We start from the raw sequence: 21,004 nt of genomic DNA, 5'->3' as shown, positions 1-21,004 counted from the left end.
TAAAACCACCTGCCTTACCTCCCATCCTGACTCAACACTTAGCAGAACTCTACCATGCAGACTTGCGCGAAGACTGATGCCCAAGCCGCCTGCTTCTGTGTGCAGTGGGAATCTTCAAGCTCCTCCTGCCCGCCTCCCATTGCTCCCCTTGTCAGAACTCCCGCATCCTCAGAATCTGGCTTTGAATTTTCTATTCCAACAAGGACTTGTTCACTGCCTGTTTTCCTAGATGCAAGAGAAGCCATATAGTCAAAAACCAAAAAGTGCACCTAAGTCCTTCCCCGGCTACCCACTGGATCATGTTTCCCCTCCCCTGCCTCCAACACAGATGTCGGTGAAGGTCTGCGGGCCCCGCCCACACGGACTTCATCAGTTTCCACTAGACCCTGCCATGCTGATCCCTGACCTGTGTCAGGGGTGTGCTGTGACCCAATGGACCCAGGGAGCTGCCCTTTGTCCATTCTCTTACTTTATGCCACAATATGCACTATGACCTCAAATACAATGAGCAATACAGTCAGATTACCATAACGTCACGTCACCAAATCCCAAAACCCACTGCCAAGAGGTGGCAGAACTTCGTCGTCCTGCCTTCCAGCCTAGACAGTGAGAACAGCTGAGAGTGAGGGCCAGGACCCCGTGACACCCTCCTCATCTGTGGGCTCGAGGGCAGGGCTGTGGTCAGGTAAGCGCCCAGCTGCAGTGCTGTTAGCCAGGGGCCCGCCGGAGGAGGCAGGAAGCGGGCCAGAGGAGCATGGCCTGCAGGGTGCTCTCGCCCCTAGCCCCTCCCCCCCAGCGTTCTTCCTCCACTCTCAGCCTCCAGGCACCATGGACTAAGCAGCTTTCCCCACCTACCCTTTGGCCTGGGAGCAGCGAAACCTCGGAAACTGATTCCCAGGAAGACTAGAAGCCCAGCTGGAAGTTACAAGCTATTCATGAATTCACTGATGTGTCCAGATGCACAGGTAAGACTTAAACCTGCTCCAAAAAAGCCGCCCTAACAGCAGTGTTCAAGGAAAGAAACATCTAAATTGGCTGCTAGCTACTAATGCTGCTGCTATGACTTCTTTCTGTCCTGCATTCAATGCATGCAAGGACACTGACTGTCACCTCAGACTTGAGTCAGAAATGCAGGGCCTCAGGCTGCACCCCAGGCTGCTGAAGCAGAATCTGCATTGTCACAAGCCCCCAGCTGATTCAAGGGCACATCAAAGTTTGAGAAGCTCTGAAGCAAGCACAGGAAACTACAGAGAAAAACGATCGCTCCGCGCTGGCCACCAGTGCCCTCCTGCCGCCGCCTTACCTCTCTGCGCCACCTGACCCCAGCCTTTTCCTCTCGCTGTCAACCCAGCCCCGAGCTCTCCTACTTCCTCCCTGCCAATCCACTGGACCTGTCAATATCCTGGGTTAAGTGCAAAACTTAAAAATCAAGACTGAGCTGGCTTATTATCTGGTTACTCTACTTGCTTATTACCTTTGAGATTTTAGACAATTACCTAGCCTCTCCAGACAGACATAAAATAAGGATAAAAGTGGGGAAATGCTTGTAAAAGTTCTGATGTCGGTACTCCGGGTAGTTTTTTTTAAAACACACTGTCAAAAGCCAAGTCCCCTCTCTTCATAAATTCAAACAAAGCATGCTGATTCCAAACTCCCACAGATCAGGCTCTAGCCTGTAGCATCATCATGGTTTCTGGTTTTCCTAAAACTTCTCCTGTCTATCTCCATTAACTGATCTAGTCACATTATCAAAGGCTGCCGAGTCCCCTCCCAAGCTTGGGACTTCTTCATTCCTTTCTAAACTCACCGAAATCCCTGTTGTGGGCTGGCGCACTGTGGGTAGCATGCGATGCACACACACCCCACACCTCCCAACTGACCCGGGGAAAAGGTCACCAGCAGGGAGTGGCAGTTCGTGCAACTCTCCTCCACTGAGAGAAGCCTCAAGGAGTCTCAAAAATAACTGGTTATTCCCAGCTTGTTCTTTCTCCTACATGTGAAGAAATTGAGTTTTCTATGGCAGCCCTAACCTGAGGTACTTGAACCTCAATCTGTTCATTTCATCCTGAGAACTGACACTCACCCTTACACGTCACCTTCTGACACACGGGCAGTAGATGCCCTCTGTGTGGTCTACCTGCAGCTGTGAAGGAGAGACTTGATTTACTCTCCCAGATGGGTGAGAAGCCGGTGCACTGCAAGCTGGGTGTGCAGGACTTCCTCCCACCCGCCCCACTCTCAGGTCCTGTTCAGTTAACAGAAGTAGGGCTAGCATTGCTATGCACGCATGGAGGCATCCGAGCTCCTAAAACCAAAACAAAGTCTGCAGTGTTTGTACCATTCTACCGTTACCACCCTACCCGAATTAATAGAATAAAAACCTAACTCCTAGCCCTGAAGCAGAACAGACAGTACCGTGTAATCAATGGTGACTTTTGTGAAACGAAGACATTTCAAAAGTTAGCACTGCATCTCCATCTCAACCCCCAAAATTAAATCTTCCACACTATTCAAAAGCTTTTTAATCCTGCTTAATAAAGAACAAGAGGAAGAGAGAAAACTGACACAGAAAAGGCCAGGCTGCTCAAAGTCTGCCAACCCCTCCTGTGCTACACAGCTTCCCATTCGCTGCCAGGTGACATCAACCACCTGGGGGAACCCCAGGAGATCAGCAGAACCACCATGCTGAGCACAGCCTCAACCAACTGCTGACTCCCAGAATCACAGCAAAAATGATGCTGACATTACATCACTCCACTGGGGGTGAGGGGTAGGGTGTTGCCCACACAATGACAGAATATGCAGTTATCACCATCTGCTGCGTTTATTCTATCTTCTGAAGCTACATGAAAATATGGAGGTTTTTTACCAATTCTCTATGTCAAGCGCCTATAATAGTGCCTACTATTTTAGTGCTGTATGAGACCCTGTGTGCTTTTTATTTTTAAAAAATAAAAGTTCCAGAGTTATCAGTTAAGAAGTCAACAGCACTCCAAAGCATACCTTCCTTGCCTACAGCGGGATAAAAACAGTATGCACCCTGATGGGCGGAACGGAGCCCTCCCGAACGTTCTCTGTAGAAGCCCTAACCCCAGCTTACCAGAGGACCCACCTGCACTAAGAGACAGGGCTTCTCACACGAGGGCCTTGTCCACCCTCACTGGTGTCCTCACAGGAGAGGTACCAGGAAGGCCCACGGGGAGGAAAAGGTACAGCGTGAGACACAGCCAGAAAGTGACCCTCCAGGAGCCAAGGAAGGTAATTTCTGGCCAGTTTTTGGTAGAGGAAAGACAGCATTGTCATGGTGGTTACAGAAGGTGGCTGGCAAATACACTTCTCACACTAAGGAAAAGCCAGGCCTCTGCCTCCCCCAGGCTGACACGGTTATGGCAGCCCACACAGAATCATGCAGGTATGGAGCTTGCACACACCTGTTCTTGCAGGCCTCAAATGTCTACTACATCCTCTGGACAGAAAAAAGGAAAAACCCACTGAGGGATGCATTCAAGAAGTTTTGGGTGGTACTTTTTTTAACTAGGGGAAGAAGGTTTTAGTTCCAGGTCTGATGATGAGCTCTAGATTCAGGAAGAGATCCTCAGCTTGTAGAATCGGCCTTGGACCCACTCTTGTAAGAGTGCGGACCAACCACTGTGGGGCCACCTCCCAGCCCTAACAGATAATGAGTTTACATGGAAACAATTACCAGGGTATTATTTACAGAAATTCTGCAAAACAACCCAGACTGATTTTTAACTTCCAGATGATTGATGCCAATGTTTTAACTTCAGAGGAAGGTGATTTCCAGCCAGTTTTTGGTAGGGGGAGGCAGCATTTTTACGATGGTTATACAAGGCGGTTGTGGCATATACTTCTCACACTCTAGCGGGAGGGTATTTTCCTGTTACTTCAAAGGCCCCTTTGAAATGCAGGACAATTAGGCTTCTCAAGTAAACGCCCATCACACAGAGATGGCACAGCTTTTCACAGCTAAAGTTCATTTCTCAACAGAGATTTCTTCACAAAGGAAGTGTGTTTCAGCAAAGACTTCCTTCTCTGCATTTTAGTCTCAACAGGTTGTTGGATAAAAATCTGTTCTGGGTAGTTCTTCTTCTGCTAGTATTTATAAACCAGCAGTTGAAAAAATGAATGAAAAGTACATTTTGTGAGTGTAAGAACAATAAATATGAAGCTTGAACCCAAAAGTCTAGATTGTTTAGCATTTAGCTATAGCACCGCAGATACCCCAAGCGCCTTAAAAATCATGACTATCCCTTGATGCCATGCTCTGGACTTGAGGTTTAACCGCCTTGTATGAGTGAGATTCTAGGATGAGGACATCAGCAGCGTTCCTGGGTCACAGGGCCCCACTGGGTCTCCGTGCTAAAGCTGGAAAGGAAAGCTCCTCCAGTGTGCTGTAACTGCAAGGACTGGGTGGTGGGAGACTGGGAACTTTTTCATCTATCACTGTCAAATTAGAACATTACAAACAGCAAGCCACATTTTTCCTCTTAGATAAAATATTTCAAGCAAAATAAAGATTTTGGTTTAACACAAATTTTTGATTAATTAGCTCTTGAAATTTAAAAGGAACTATTTTTTAGTATTCCAAGGCCAGAGTCTTCCATCTTCTTTAAATCTCACTACACTTTTGTGACAGCAATAGGTATGTACATATAATTTGTACATATTCTGCAGACTTTTTTAACAGTGCAATTTTTTATTCTTACATCTGGTAATCTGAGCAACTTCGCTGAAGATAACACTATGTAATAACAACCACTGTTAATTCCTATCATTTTGTTCTGAAATTCTGTATCATTCTTATTGTTTTTGCTTTGTTTTGTTTCTATGCTGTTGGTATTTTGCTATTGTTCTTTTTTATTTTTATTATTATACTCTTTAAAATAAAAAAATTTTAAAGAATAAAATTTAAAAAAATAAAAACTGCAATTTTTGTAAGAAATCATAAAGTAATTTAAATAATTTGGCATATCGATATCTCAGGCATGATTTCCACTCTTTAGGTCCTTTATTTTTTTCTTCTTCTATATTACACGGTTCTTAATTTATAGGGACACAAAGGTTCTGACAGTATCATTTACATTATCAAGTAATTCCTGATGCATTTGCCGTGGGAATGTCTCTAGATGCTCCTTTACAAACACACAGGGTCTCCTGGATGTGTGATGACTGCATATGTATGAACAGACACTAATCTAACAGTACGGATTTTAACTGTGAGAAAAAAAAAGTACCAGCTCAAAAAGTTTATGGTAACTGCAAACAACTTGTATGCATTAAGGTCATCTATTAGTGAAAAGTTCAAAAAAATCAACAGGTTCTTTTGAAGAACAAAGTTAGAAGGCTCAGTTCCTAATTTCCAAAATTACTACAAAAGCACTGTAAAGACAGTGTGATACTAACACAGGATAGACACAGGGATCAATAAAATAAAGAGCTCAAAAACTTAAAAGGGGATGGGGAGGTCCTAGAAATGCTCACATTTAAGGTCAATTGATTTCTGACAACTATGCTAAAAAAAAAAAAAAAACTTCAACAAGAAGTAAATGACGCTGAGACCACTGGCTAGCCATATGCAGAGGTGCAGTTATACCCCCCCTTCACACTATCCACAAATTAATTAAAAGTGGATTAAAGAATTAAATGTTAAAAGCTAAAACTATAAAACTTGCAGTTTCCTAGATATAACCCAAAAGCACAAGCAGAAGAAGGAGATAAACCAGACTTAAAACACCATTAAGAAAATGAAGACAATGAACAGAATGGGAGAAAATGTGTGCAAATCACATACCTAGCAAGAGACTTAATCCTGAATACAAAGAACTCTTTCAACTTAAAATTTAAACAATGAATAAAAGATCTGAAAAAAATTTCCAAAGACATTCAAATGGCCAACAAGCAAATGACAAGATGGTCAACACCATTAGTCTTAGTCGCCAGCACACACACACACACACACACACACACACACACACACTACAATGAGACAACACTTCACACCTACTAAGACGAAAGAAATGCTGTAAGTATTGACACAGATGTGAAGAAACTGAAACTCATTTACTGCCAGAAGGCTTGAGAATGGTTCAGCCACTGTGGAAAACAGCCTGATGGGTCTTTAGATGGGAGGTACCCTACAGGCCAGCAATTCTGAAGTCCAGACAGAAACCTGTACACGAAGCTTCACACCAGTATTACTCCTAGAGCCCAACAGTAGAAACAACTCATGCGACCATCAAACTAATGAATCAACACAATGTGGTAGATACACAAACTGGAATATTATTCAGCAATAAAGGGAAATGAAGTACCAATCCATACTCATGTATGTGTGAATCTTGAAAACGTGATGCTAAACAAGTCAGTCACGGCAGGGCACAGTGCTGATACACGCCTGTAATCCCAATATTCCAGGAGGCTGAGGCAGGACGATGCAAGTTTAAACCCAGCCTGTGCAACTTAGCAGTTTAGGGAGAACTCAATCTCAAAGTAAAAGCAGCTAGGGATAGAGATGCAGCTCAGTGCAATGGCCATGGGTTCAATTCCTACGGGGTGGGGGACACCTGTCACAAAACACAGTTTCATTCCATTTATATGACACACCTACAACAAGTAAATCTAAAAAGATCACAAAGGTTAGCGGTAGCTTAGGGATGAAGATCGGGAAGGAGGTTAGTGTTCTCAGTAGTTAGGGCATGGGGTTTATTTGCAGTATGGTGAAAATGCTAAATAAAATTACTGGTTGCACAACTCAGTAACAGACTAAAAGCCACTGAACTGTATGCTTTAAATGAGTGAAGCGTATGAATTACATCTACTGCTACCAATCGCAGCTGGTGAATTACATCCTAACAAAACTGTTTTTTCCTTCTTTCCTACATCTTTAAAAGTTCAAGTTGCTGTTCTACGATCAGCACCCCCATCGAACACGAGGAAGGGCTGCTTTCCCACCCTGTGCCACTGCTGACCTTAAAGAATGCGGACTCGAGGGACAGGCTGGAAATGGCACCGGAAGGAGTCAGCTGGGACTGGATTTACCTTTCCACTTAAAACCAATATACAACCTGTATGAAAGAATGGGGTAGAGAAACTGCAGCTCAAGCAACAAAGGTCAGGGATCCTTGACATTAAACTCCCTGGGCTCCCCCGCCTGGACAGACTCTTCAGGTCACAGCACAGGGAGAGGAAACGGAGGAAGAGAGCAGCAAATGCCCTCTGCCCTCCCATGAGAAGGTAGAGATGAGAACAAGAAAACTAGGGAAGTTAAGAGTTCAGTGTGAGAATTCAGACAGGGAACACGGAAGAGACAGAACTCAGGATCTCTGCAGAGGAGCCCTGTGCTGGTGAGCACATGCACGTAAAGGGCCGAAGAAAACACATATATTGAAAAGAACTGGAGGGAACAAAGGGATGGAAATTCCCACCAGCCTGACTGCAGGAAGTCAGAAGCCATGACAAGCTGAGGACTCAGAAAGCTCTTCCTTCAGCAAGGGCAGTGATTAGTGCAGGACTGGCCACTGCTCCAGACTTGCATTAACAAAAACCATAAGTGAGCCCTAAATGAGTCAAGCAATTTCTATGTGACTTACTACACCCCAGAACACAGCTCAGGAAACTTACAGGAATATAAAAGTACCACCAAACAAGGAGAAATTCATGTCTGGCACCTGCTTTAAGATGGAGAACAACCACCAACTGAATTTAGCACAGAACTGACAGATGTGAGAACTGCAGACAAGGACATTCAAACACCCATTATAACTGTCCCATATGTTCAAAAACTTAGAGAAAATTTAAAATCTGGAAAAATGTAAAAAAATCCATATCAAACTTCTAAAGATAAAAAAAAAGCAATGTCTGAAATGAAAAATACACTGAATGAGATTACTGGCAAAGTCAACAGCTGACAATGAAAAGGTAAGTGAACAAGAAGCCTCAGCAGAGAAACTATCCAAAATGAAGCCCAAAAAGAATCTGAAAGTAAAGCACTCCAGGGAGCTATGACACAACTTCAAGGGGCCTAATTTTCATGTAATGTCCCTAAAGCCAGGAAGGGAGCAGAAAGTAGGGCAAAAATCTGATGAAACTAGTGAATCCCAGTCTATGAAGCTCAGAAACCACTGTACAAAAAGCAGGAGGGAAAAAAAGCATGAGGCACACAGCATCACCAAACTGCTCAAAACCAAGGACTCATGAAAGTCTCAGAAGCAGCCAGAAAGGAATAACATGCACGCACAAAGGAGGGAATGCAGTAAGGGTTAATTAACATTTCTCAAAGCAAAGCAAGTGATAGACAACAGACTAATTCTAAAACTCAACTAGAATTTTATACCCAACGAAAATATCTTTCAAACGTGAAAAGTGTGCAGACATACAAAAGCTAAAAGGGTTCATCACCAGAAGACTCACACTACAAAAAATGTTAAAGTTGTTCAGACAGAAAGAAAGAAAATGATCCAAAAAAAGTAAGATCTACACAAGAAATGTCCCGAACCGCAAATGGTAAACACAAGAGTACACGTACTAGTTTCTTTTACTTACTAGCTACTACTGTAAGCTTCTACTTGAAGCACCCATCATTTGAAAAAGATTATAAAGATGTGTGCTATAAATCCTAAGGCAACCTATAAAGTACGGCATAGTTAGTAATCTAACAAAGGGGACAAAAATAGAAAAAAATTGCAAAGGAGATAAAACGGAATCAGAGGAAAAAACTCAATCCCAAAGACAGAAAAAGGAAGAGACAAGATACCAATGAGAGCAAGTCCTCATGAAACATAAAAACAAGGAAAAAACTATGTAAAATTTAGCATCAAATCCCTATTTTTCATATAACAATAAGAATGTATTTTCAGCTAGTTGAGTAGCAAACTAGTATCTAATTCAATGTTAGGAGTTGAAAAACCTGACAAAGCCCTGCTTAAGCAAAATAAAACAAAAATAATCTCACACTTTAAAGGCTAAGAATACTAACTAAACATCCTACTTTCCCGTAAAATTAGAGAAAGGTTAGAAATTTATCAGTCTATATAATTTTTTATTTTTAAAAAAGTCCACAAAACCATTTTGCTTATTAGCAAGTTCAGAGAAATGATTTTATCTGTAGCATCAAAAAGCAAACAGAGCCACACACCACACAATGGCCTTTCCACCGACAATGACCAGTACGTACAACAGTGGGCCTGTGAGACACGCTGCCCGGTGATGTCGGAGCCACACCATTTACAGAACTGGCAAAACCACCTAATGACACACAGCCATAACACCCCTCCTCGCCTTCATTAAGTAATGCATGGCTCTGTGCGGCAGCTGGAAAAAAAAGTAATGCGAAATTTCACCTTCTGACTGTTTCCTTCCATAACCTGAACTACAGAAACTTTTAAAAACTACTTTGAGTATCATCCCAAGCCTGTTCTCAATATTCCACTTCAAAGGTCCTGGCCAGCCTAGGCCATGGGTACCAGAGCCAAACAAAGCAGTCCCCTCTGCACATGTGTGCAGTGCAAAAGCAAGATGTGCTGCCCACCTGGGCCTTCACTCCAGACACTCCTCAAAAGACACTGGGAGGTGGGGCCGCTCCGGTCTAACTGCACAGGCTTTACTGACTCAGAAAGCGAAACAGCAATGAACACCAAACAGCAGCCCATGCTGGAGGCCCAAGGCTGGCTGGCTCCAGGGGAACCGAGTGGAGACAGCTAATTACCACCATCGATGGAACACACCCTTCCTATCTTTACTCTGCCTCTCCCGTCTGGGATTAACCAAGATGAGTGGTAGGCCCTGTTTCAAACCCAACAGACTGTTTATTTTTCCTCACCCATCTGTCTGTGTACACCTACCTCCCTATCTCCTTTATCAGATCTAGCTTGGCTTCGCTGCCATGTCATACATCCTCTGTCTCTTCTCCACTGCAATGTCATCCTCCTAAATCACCCATTCGCTTTCCGCCCTACACCCGGGATGCCAACTGCCTTTCTTGTTCACTTCACCCAGGAGTAAGCCTTGCATGGTGCCTGGCACACACGATACATGCAGTAAGCACCCCAGCAATGAATGAGAGGAATCTTGCCTGGTGGAACAGGCTCAACATATCTATAGGCACTGAACGAGGAAGAACAGATACTTAAGCCCTCAACTCTGACAAAGACTACAGCACTTCCAAGTGTTTTTCTGAGAACCAAGGGAGGGAGCAACAGGAACAGAACGGAGGGCTGGGGCGTGGGAGTCCCTCCCTAGCATGCCCAAGGCCCTGGGTTCAACTGGGGGAGAAGCGGGGGCTGATGATGAGAAAAGCTGCACAACACCCCCGACACCTGGGATACTCTGATATCAGAGCAGACCGGAAAGGGCCTAGAATCCGAGTCCCGCCTTGGTGAGTGGATGAACACATCCTGCAGCTCGGCATCACCTGGGAACACCTCCAGCCCAGCCAGTACTCGGCATCTGACCTGGATCCCAACACATCTCGCGTCCCTTGATGAGCAGCAGCCTCGCCTGGATGACACTCTGTCGCAGCCCTGAGATCTCAAGACTGGGTAGTCGTGAAGCACACGGTAACGACACAGTCTCAGAAAAATGGAAGGGGAAAGAAAACTGGTGGTCAACCGCGTACTCTCCACTGGCATGAGCACGTAAGAATAGGCCCAAGTTCAAGAATTTCCAAAGAGCATACAATTCTTAAATTTATTTAGATTGATTTAAATGCATTAAAAGAGCCGTAATAAAAGTATCATAAAATGAAGGCCTGAATAAAAATTGGAAAAACATTGTAAAGCTACATGTGAAGCAAATGAAAATGAGTAAACTTATTCACGGCAAATCACGTAACTGGATGGACATTCTTCTGACCACAGATAACAGATTTCTGTTTCTCTTCTAAAATCCAGATGACTCAACAGTTTCTGCCTGGGATAAAGGAAAATTCGTCTTCAGCATCACATGGCCAATGGCTATTACACAAAAGAATCCCCCAAAACCTAGAGGGAAGAAAAAACTAGTTTGGCCCAGTCCCAGTTCCTGATAAATCCACGCTGCTTCGTGATAAGGAACCGCATCCACCTGTGGAGAAAGGCCCGGCGCTCCCAGGGCTGACCCACGCTGGGGGCGGGGAGGGAAAGGTCACAACTTTCCTGCTCACATCACCCTCGGTCATCAGAACCACAGGTCCGCTCACAGTATTGAGAAGCAGGAAGGCCGGGCCATTTCCTGGCCTCCCGTCATTCTCCCAACACACAGTTCCGGCACGCTCAGCTGCAGAATGAGCAGTGACACTGGGCAAAGCCACCTTCGGAAGGTGTTTATCTGCAGCACACGGGAGCACTGCCCGCCAGCTGTTACACACATCAGCATGTGTAGTGTGTATTTCCACACACTGGAGTACTATGCAGGAATGAAGAGACCACACAGCTACATGAGTGAATCTCTACAACATGCTAATACACGAGGGCACTGCTTTCTATCCCACCTCCATTACCTCCTCTCCTCTTTGTCACCCTGTGCTTGTGCTTCCAAATTCGACCTTAGCAGGGAACTGCTGGCCCCATTTGCATTTTGTTGTTGACATGGTTTGGTGTTATTTTGAATGAAAAGAAAAAAAAAATTCCTGAGCAACACCATAAATTAAAAAAAAAAAAAATATATGACACATAGCCAGTAATCCTAGTACTCGGGAGGCTGAGGCAGCACGACCGCTGCAAGTTCAAGCCAAGCATGGATTACATAGTGAATTCAAAGTCAGCCTGGGCTACACAGCAAGACCTTGTCTCAAAAAAATAGACTCAACTTCCAGTCAAGTACAGCAAACTGATCATAAGTCACCAGGCTTAACTCCCACAGAAATGACTGATGATTACAAAGTGAAAAATAAAATAGAGATTCAAGATAAAAGCCAGTCAGTCATAGAGATCATTTCTACCAGGTTTTGCCATCTGAGAAGCGGACAGGCCAGTAAAGAAGAAAAGATCCTAACCTACTGAGTCCCTCCTTCGAAGGCACCAGAAGTGAGGCAACTGCCCCCCACAGAGCCCCAAGACAATGGTTACTGGGAAACATGGATACTGAAGGAGGTGCAGGGCTAAAATCAGTGAAAGCCAGGAAAGTCTGCACCCCTCCCTCTGCCTCAGTCTGGTGACTGCCCCACATCACTCCCTACCCTAGGGAAACCAGAGGGGTCGGCCCCCAGAAACATGAAGGACGCCCACTCCAGATGAGCACACAGGGCGCAGTGGAGGACCCAAGCACCTGGGGCCATGCGAGGATTAAACCTTGGAAGTCCGTGTATCCTTTCTTACAAAGCTACTGCAGGATGTGCTTCAGAAAAATGAGGTAGGAAACCAAAAACAGAGAAGACAGCAGCATCCAAGAAACAGGACTGGCAGCACTCATACCTCCCAAGCTCCTGTTTCGGCAGCATGGAGAAGTGAGAATACAAAGACTATCCGCGCCAGGCTTGGTGGCACGTGCCTATAATCTAAGCACTCGGAAGGCTGAAGTACAAAGATCACAGGAGTTTAGAGGCATCCTGGGCTACACTGGTTATCTGAAACATCAGATTGTCCAATATATTTAGTGTGAAAAGAATCTGCTAATAGAGACTGAACTTCTCTAGGCATCTGATTTATCTTTTAAGACATCTGAGAGGAAAAGTAATCACAGGTACATAGAAAACCAAAGCAAAGGAACGTGAGGTAAGTGGGTATCATTGGAAAAGGGAAATGTAATCATATATACCTGGTTAGCCCACACATTACGTCGTATTTGCAAAATCAAGATGATATATAGCTATCATTTAACCCCCAATTATGACACACTCATTGAAGAGGCAGGTAGAAGAGCCAAATATGCAATATTATTCAACTATAATAGTCCAACAACAATAACCACTGTCACAGGAAGTCAACAAAGCGATAAAACTGATAACTGAGACACAGTCACCTAAGCTTATCATTTAGAAGTATGGTAGTAAATCTCCCATGCAGCAGCTAAAAGCATTGAAAATGGCGCTTCTGGGAGACAGGGTGAGCTGTGACATGACCGTCTTAGGATCACTTTATTATAACTACTTGCACCCATGACTGTGGCAAGGGTTTTAAGGCCTTGCATATATAACAGAAGGTTTGGAAAGTTATCGTATGAATGATTTAGACTCAATAGGCTAATTTGCCCGTATTCAGCCATAGCTGAGCCGATTACATGCCCGAGGTCAAAGACGTTTGGCAGAGCTGGAAGCACAGGAGCCCCAGTTCCATAGTCCTCAGGTCTGTCGTCCCGGGTAGAAGTGTTCATTGCTGGGCTGGGACAACCGCTCAGGGCACCAGGGCAGCAGGCTGAGGAAGAGCCATCTCACCAGTTCAGTGCCCCTCAAAACCTGGCCTACTTACTGGATCACAGCGCAAGTCCACTTCAGAAATTAGGATTAAGTACTCTCTGTAAAAACTCTGACTGTAAACTCAGGGTAACATTCTATCTTTTGATCATAATGATAAAGACATGTTAAACTGGTAGTCTACAGCATCTTTATTTCAATTTTCTATCCAAGTGTTTTGCTGTATTTCACCCTACAGAAAAGCCTTGGGGAGGTCAGACCCTCAGATTTACAGGGTTCTCTGTGTGCTTTTCCCACGTCCGGGGGCATTCACTGTCTGAGCACAGCCTGCTGGACGGAGCGTTGGGGGGTGCTGCCCTCCCTGCAGGACTTGGAGGTGAGAGTGGGGAGGCGGGCAGATGACTCTGAGAGGAGCATCCTGTCTTCACTGAGTTCCACAGGGACAGTGGCACCACCTACCTCCTTCAACAGGGTGTCTAACGGGACAGACTCAGCACAAGCAGCAGTAGCAAGGTCAGCACCTGCTGGGAAAGGCCACACTGCGCGCTTCGCCATTTCCCACCTTGTCTCTGGAATTTAGTTCCAGAAACTAAGTTTCTAAGATCCTAATTTTTAAACTAGTGAAGTTGTGAAACTTATTCTAGCATTTCCCACAAAATTCTTACTAGAAAAAGTCTCTCCTGACACATCACTTTACTACTCACTTAACCGAGGAGGCAGTTTTCTTCCAGGAAGCCAGCAGTCGCTATTTGTGAACATACTAATCACTTTCCATCACAACTTTCTAAAAATTTATTACGGTAGAAGGCATACAGCTCTGCCATGAATCCCCTCAGTCCTCCTCACTTCCAACACACTTACCTTCCTGGTCCTACCACTTTCTTAAGCAAGTCTGAAGTCCTCTTCTGTGGTCTCTTTATGAGATGTGATCAAAAATACAGGAAACGCTGCTGGTGAGTGTCGTTCGATGGAAAGGCAGGCTGGTACACACGTTACGGGGCGTCCACTTTATTCACCAGATCTGGCACCCTGAGTCTGCCAGCTCTTCCCCCAAGTTAAAATACCCACGAAAGGTGAACTTTTTTTTGGTACTGGGAATCAAACTCAGGACCCTCACCCTGCCAAGCAGGCGCTGCGCCACTGAGCTATATCCCTGGCCCCAGGCAAGCATTTTGAATCGTGTTAAGACATCAAGGCAGCCACAAGAGCATATCTGAAGACACTCACGACTAAGGACTTCTAGAACTGCTTCAGAAAGTGGCAGAAACGATGAGGTGCGTTGGAAGCAAAATGACGGGGAAGGCAGACAGAGTCCCACTGAGGTAGGGCAGGCGGCCTGGAATTCACTGCGATCCTCCTGCCCTGGCCTCCCAAGGGCTGGCATTATAAGCGTGCACCACCACGCCCAAGGGGAAGGACTCTGAGGGTGATTAATAGAGACGTCTTTTTACTGTAACACGTTTTAATTTAAACACACCCTATTTTTCAATTACACCTCACACTTTGGCTCGTGGTGTCCAAGGGTTCAGTCCATTCACGGTCAGCTGGCTCCAAGGGAGAAACAGCATGGCGGAAAAGCATGACAGTGCAAAGCTGCTCAACTCACGGCAGCGAGGAAGCAGAAGGAGAAGGGAGGGGCTGGGGACAAGACAGTCCCTCCAGGACGCACCCTAGCGACCCTCTCTTCCACCAAGCCCCGCCTCCTAACAGCACAGTCAGCTGTGAACTCAACACTAAATTAACCCGCTTATGAATACAGAGCCAGTCTCCTTCCATCAGCCCCACCTCTGAACACATAAACTTTTGAAGCACATTTTATATGTAAACCGTAACAGAGTAAACCTCAGGAAAAAAAATCACTCTATTTGGTAAACAGTGACATAACAGTATAAAACACAGAACACACTGCTTTCACTGGGAGTAACTACATTATCCTGTCCTCCTTTAGTTCTCTTCCTAGCTACCCTTCCACACATCCAAAAAATGTTATTTACTCTATTCTTGTGTTATGTTATTAGAGGAAAGTATCTAAAAGTTTCCAAACCTTCAAGTCAATAAGTACATGGCAATCTCCACTTGAATAATCAAGTGGCTACCCCCAAATTAAACATTAAAAACCTCACAATTCAGACTAGCATCCCACGTAACCCAAAGTTATCTGTAATCCGTACCTACTTATAAATATTCTATTTAATGAACTGCAATCTACTGTATATCCATCGGCTGTAATAGAAACATTTTGAAAACACTGACTAAAAAGCTAAAGAGATGACCTAAAATCATTTCAGCCCTTCCAATTATCAAGCGTTCCAAATGAGTGGCGGGGTTCCAAATGTTTACTGAAGAGTAAATCCCTGACTCTGTAAGAGTCAGAGTGAACGCTCAAGCAGTCTGGGCTTTACATTTTACTTCAGTATTCGTAATTCACCTTTATCCAAGCCAGGCTGAACACCTGCCAGGTAACCACTCTTATCAGTTCTGCCTCAATGCCTTCCCTTCCTGTGTCTGGAAAGTAACAACCTGTGCGGTTATTTAAATATCCTGCTGCTGTCTACCAATTCTTTAAATGACTGGAATAAACGACAGGGCAAATGAAGGCACTAATAAGCAGCGCAGGCATCATGACGGAAACACGGCTGCAGGACGGAGAGTACCTGAAGCTCCAACGGTGGACAAGCGCTTGGCTCCAGCAGCTGCTCGTACCAGCTGGGCAAGTACTTCGCCAAGGAAGGCAAAGCAGTGAAATGAAAAAGCAAGTATGAGATTCCTATGCTTAGGCATCTATCTGTAAGGTGAAGTATACTTAACTTTCAGCATTTTTAGCTCCCTGGCAATGAAACTCCTCAGATGATCATTCTTTGGCTTGGCACCCCGATTAGCGATACATTATTTCAAAGTAGGGCATAGTATCTCAAAAATATCTCTGCTCCTCCAGACTCAACCTATGGAAGCACACACTGCACCAAGAGTGTCTGAAGAGTATTTTTAGACTGTGTTCGTATGTCGAAATACACACATATTCAACCACAGCTAAAATAGGGGGCAAGATACAAGTCTGCAGGTACACAAATGAATACGTTTGCTATTCCCAAACAACAAGGAATTAAAAACCCACCATCAGCAAGGTAGCTGGATTTTCCGTGAACTTTCGGCAATTCCAACCTAGTGGAACAGCTTCTGCAGAGTGAGCTGATGCTCCCTGAGAGGTACTCACCAACACTTGCTCAACAGGCTGGCTTGCCCCCGCCCTCCCACATCCAGATCCCAGCAGCAGGAAGGAAATCCCTGTCTCAGAACAAGCCTGGACATGCCACCCAGCCAAGCAGCGGCCACAGCCTCCTCCCAGGGAAAACACCAGGTCTGGACCTCTGCACGTCTGCACCTCCGACTGAGCACAAGACCTGTCAGCCTGGGCTGGGGATATGGCTCAGCGGAACCAAGCCTGCCTGGCAAGCACGAGGTCCTGTGTTCGATTCCCGGTACCAAAAATAAAAGAGAAGACCTGTCACACTCAGAACAGCTAAGAGAACCCCTCACAAGGTGCAAGTGCCTGCTCCAAGATGTTAGACTTGCAGTTTTTGAAAGCCACACAATGTATAGAACACTTTATTGCTAAAGGATCAAAAGATTTTAGTGCTTTCTCCTGCTAATCCCAAGGCTCCTCAACGCTTAAAGAATAAGCCCCAAACCCTGGCCCCAAACAACGGCTCCCTGAGGTTCCCACTTTTCCTCCCCCACCTCCCGCCCTCCTGACCTAACTGTGGGGTACAGAGTCAACAGTGCCCAAGGGCTGAGGCAGTGCTGACCCCCTTACCTCCAACTCCTTCAGCCTAGGTCCTCTCTGGTCCAGGCTCCCAACTGACCCTGTCACCATTCCTCCAGGGACAGAGGCAGGCCAGTCACACACACGCTGCCCTCCACAAAGCCATCATCACTCTTTTGAGTACGCCTCACTCCGGACATTTCACCTGATAGATTCTAAACTGTCAACAGATAGCCCTATGACCCCATACATCCTTTTCTATTTGTTTCTTGTTTCCAGTACCAGGGCATAAACTGGTACCTTTCACAGTGAGCTACATCTCCAGCCTCTTTTTACTTTTTATTTTAAGATAGAGTCTCACTAAGTTGCTGAGTTGCCCAGGTTGGGCTCGAACTTGTGATCCTCCTGCCTCAGCCTCCCAGAGTGCTGGGATCACCGGTGTGTGCCACCATGCATGGCTGTACAGTCCTCTCAAGGCTCAAGTTCTCCTTAGAAGCAGCATGTTATAAAATATAAAATAACAGTACTGACTCCAAGAAAAACACAAAAACTGTCAAAAAATAATTAAAATAGCAAAATTCAAAATAATGGGTAAGCAAGCTTGACTGGTTTTAATTTTCCACATTATCACTATTCCTAGTAAAGAAAATAACTGAAATTCACCATATTCATTCAGCCTGTAGAATGAAGAAGCACACATACAGACTACAGACATTTCTTTATTTAAAAAACTGATTCTGAATGTAACGCTGTGAAGAGAACTTCACACCCTCACACCCACCCACCCCTACACACAAACACACACAGGCACAAAAAATGGAGGGTAGGGGGTAGATCTGCGAATGAAACCCAGGGTCTTATACAAGACCCCGATATTTAGCTACATTCCCGGCCCCACAAAAAAAAAAAAAATTAAAGTTTTAATTTATGACTATCTTTTCCTAACATCCCACAAAAATGTAAGGCTAACAATAAATTTGTCTAAAAAGAATACACAGTCTTTTACATCCTTTTACTATTCAACTATATCAGACCATTCACCACTTCTGTCATAATATTAAAAAATTGTAAGGTATCCCCCAAAAACCCATTTTCATAAAACATCAAAACTCAAGAAACTTTTAACTCATGAACTTCACATACAGTCCCTTCAAAATAAGCAATCTGTAACTAAAAATGAAAAAGTTCCTAGGAAAAATTTAAAAATGGAAAATACAATACTAGAATAAATTAGAACTATAGGTTACTCAGCTTACGGGGTCATATCTGAAGATGTTCTAAAGAGAAAACATTAGCTGGGCGTGGTGGCCCACGCGTGTAATATCCAGCACTCAGGCTGAGGTAGGAGGACCGTTGTGAGTTTGAGGCCACCCTGGACTGCACAGTGAGTTCAAGGCCAGCCTGAACTGCACAGAGTCTCTTGTCTCAAAAATCAAACAAATAAAAAGGAAACATTACAAATAACAAATTAATTGCAAAAAACTAAAACCACATGTGCAAATACGCCAACAAAAAACCCAGATGAATCCCTAGACATAACGGTAAATGGTTCTAAAAGTCACACACTGAACAGGAAAGCAGACATCCTGTCTCTCGTGAAGGCAGCAGATTTCCAGTCCCAGCACTGGTCTGTAATCACTGAAGAACTGTGGGAGAGTAACGGGTCTAGAGACATGCATCCGTCAGGCAATCAGGAGAATGCTAACACTGGACTTGCGACCTGTGCCTCGGTGTAACAATAACATTGTCATGATGCTAACAACATCCCGAAGTATTTATGGGCAAAATGGTACCCAGAGTTTCCCTAAGATAAAGGAGGGGAAGAAGAATATAGATGCGACAGATTAGTCCGGGGCAGATAGCTGTTAAACTCAGCTATCAACTCTGCCTGGATGCTTGAAATTTTCCATGACAATGCTTGTGAGCAAAAATCTCAAGTACTCCTTTGTTCTGCATTGTATGCAGCTTCTACACACACTTCTTAAACCCTGAGGTCTGCACACCCAGAGAATTGCTCCTCAACTGTACACACAAACTCTGCAGTCAGAGTTGTTGTCACGGCCAGGCACAGTATCCCAGAAACTTTCCAAAAGTACTACTCAGCAAATCTCCCTGAACAGCTTCAGGGATGGGGGGATGGAACCAAGGAGGAATGAGAGGGCAAAGCCCTGAGAACCTGCCCAAGCTGTCACCATGAAAGAGCACTCGCCTCTCAAAACCAGTTGCAGTCCACACTGAGGTCTTATTCGTTGCTTTTTTAGTTTCAAAAAGCCTGCTGGCATACTGCACTGCCCTAAACATCCGCGCTGACCAAGGGAGAGACGAACAATCCAACTACTGTGTAACCAGGTCAAAAACAAGCTCTGGCTAACTCACTGGGAAGAGTACACTCACCACTAAGATTTGGCCAGAAAAACTGGGTTAGAAAAAAACAGCCGGCTGCTTAAACAAACAATAGGGCTGGGGAGGAGGTCTCCCAGCCAGTAACCAACCAGCCACTCCGTAGTTGCAACACACTCTTCTCCAAAATCTCCCCAAGCCTTCCAAATTCAGCGGGGCCCAGCAAGCTGAAGTTAACAGGGCTCCCTTTCAAATTCAAAAATCTGGACTCGGCCCCAACAGTTAACCAAGGAAACACATGCTAATTCAGTTAAGATCACCGCACAAGACACACTCAAGCCCCCACAGGCCAGCCGGCCAGTCCGGGGCCCAGGCCTGGGGCAGTCAGAGCCAGGAGAGGCGTCCAAGTGATAGATAAGCGCTATTCAGAAAGCAGAAAGGAGACAATAGGATCCACACTTCATTCGCCCTAAGAAAACGTCTAGTCAGCCTCCAACCCCCTCCCTTCCATTTTTAATGAGACAATGACAGTTCTTCATGGTGAGCCACAAAGCCCTGCTTCATAAGATCGGTTTTTTTCCCCCAACTCAACCTTGTGCCCACTCTGACAGGCTAGAAAACTCCCCCTGTGCAGAGAACTCGCAGAAAACCTTGGGCAAGGGGCAACAAATCACGCCAGGGAGAAGGTAGCGTTCTGTTTTGAACGTCTGAGGCCTGGGCCTCCATTGCCTACAGCTCGTTCACAGCTCCACAACTGTGCTGGACGAAATGAACAACACGCAGTCAGTCACATCAGGTGTCCGCACTCGCGCACACTCACGGTCTCCAGAGTCCCTCAGTTTCTTGGGGGGGGGGGAGAAAGCCCCGGGGTGGGTGTGAAAGCAGGGCATCCTCGCCTCCTCTCCCTCATCTCCGTTTCACTTACACAGCTGTCAAACAGGTTATTCCTGGAATTCAGATTTTATAATCCCACACTAATTCTTCCTGCTCCTGTTGCTCAAACACACACTCCTCCCTGCTCCCCAAAATCTGTGCCCATCCGCGGTCCGGGGAAGCGACAGGGCAGGCCGGAGTTACAAAGCAGTCCCGGGGGACACGAAGTCCCCACCTGGAGCGGCGGGCCGGCAGGACGCGGGACCACGGCGTCCCTAAGACCCAGGCACCGGGCCGAGGGTGCTGGCAGGCCAGGCCGGCGCACCAAGCGCTCGTGCACACGCACACTCAGGGGCCAGATTTGGAGGAAAAAGAAGAAAAAGACACAGGTTGTCGGGGGAAGGGGGTCCTCTTGAATTCCGCTGGAAAGAAGTGCATGCCCAGCAGCGGCCGCGCTCGCGTCGCGCGGCCGGGAAGCCAGGTCCCGAGGCCGAGGCGAGCCTCCCCGCGGGGCGCGCGGGGGCTGCGGGCGGCGCGGCCCCGGCCGAAGTTTCCACGCGCCGCGGGAACAAAGGAGGCGCCCACACCGACCTTGTAGACTTGTCCGTAGGTGCCATTTCCGACCACTTCCACGAGCTCGAAGATCCCGGCGGGGTCCTGCGGGGAGGAGAGGGGTGAGCGGC

General features: G+C 45.7%; 1 protein-coding gene across 20 annotated transcripts in view; it reads right to left on the bottom strand.

The window, feature by feature from the left end:
- The window catches only part of Map4k4 (mitogen-activated protein kinase kinase kinase kinase 4), a gene marked incomplete at its 5' end in the record, with an annotated part of 136,702 nt that extends 115,724 nt beyond the window's left edge, over positions 1–20,978 (bottom strand). For all 20 annotated transcript variants that reach the window (XM_013522767.1, XM_013522771.1, XM_013522774.1 and 17 more), the window contains 1 exon segment: positions 20,913–20,978. In XM_013522767.1, coding sequence (XP_013378221.1) covers positions 20,913–20,978 — 66 coding nt within the window.
- Between the last annotated feature and the right edge of the window lie 26 nt (positions 20,979–21,004).

This window comes from Chinchilla lanigera, unplaced genomic scaffold, assembly GCF_000276665.1.
Source record: "Chinchilla lanigera isolate Chin_1 unplaced genomic scaffold, ChiLan1.0 scaffold00069, whole genome shotgun sequence".
Lineage (NCBI taxonomy): Eukaryota > Metazoa > Chordata > Mammalia > Rodentia > Chinchillidae > Chinchilla > Chinchilla lanigera.
The sequence above is the reverse complement of the archived record's forward strand: the minus strand, read 5'-3'. Positions and strand labels throughout refer to the sequence as shown.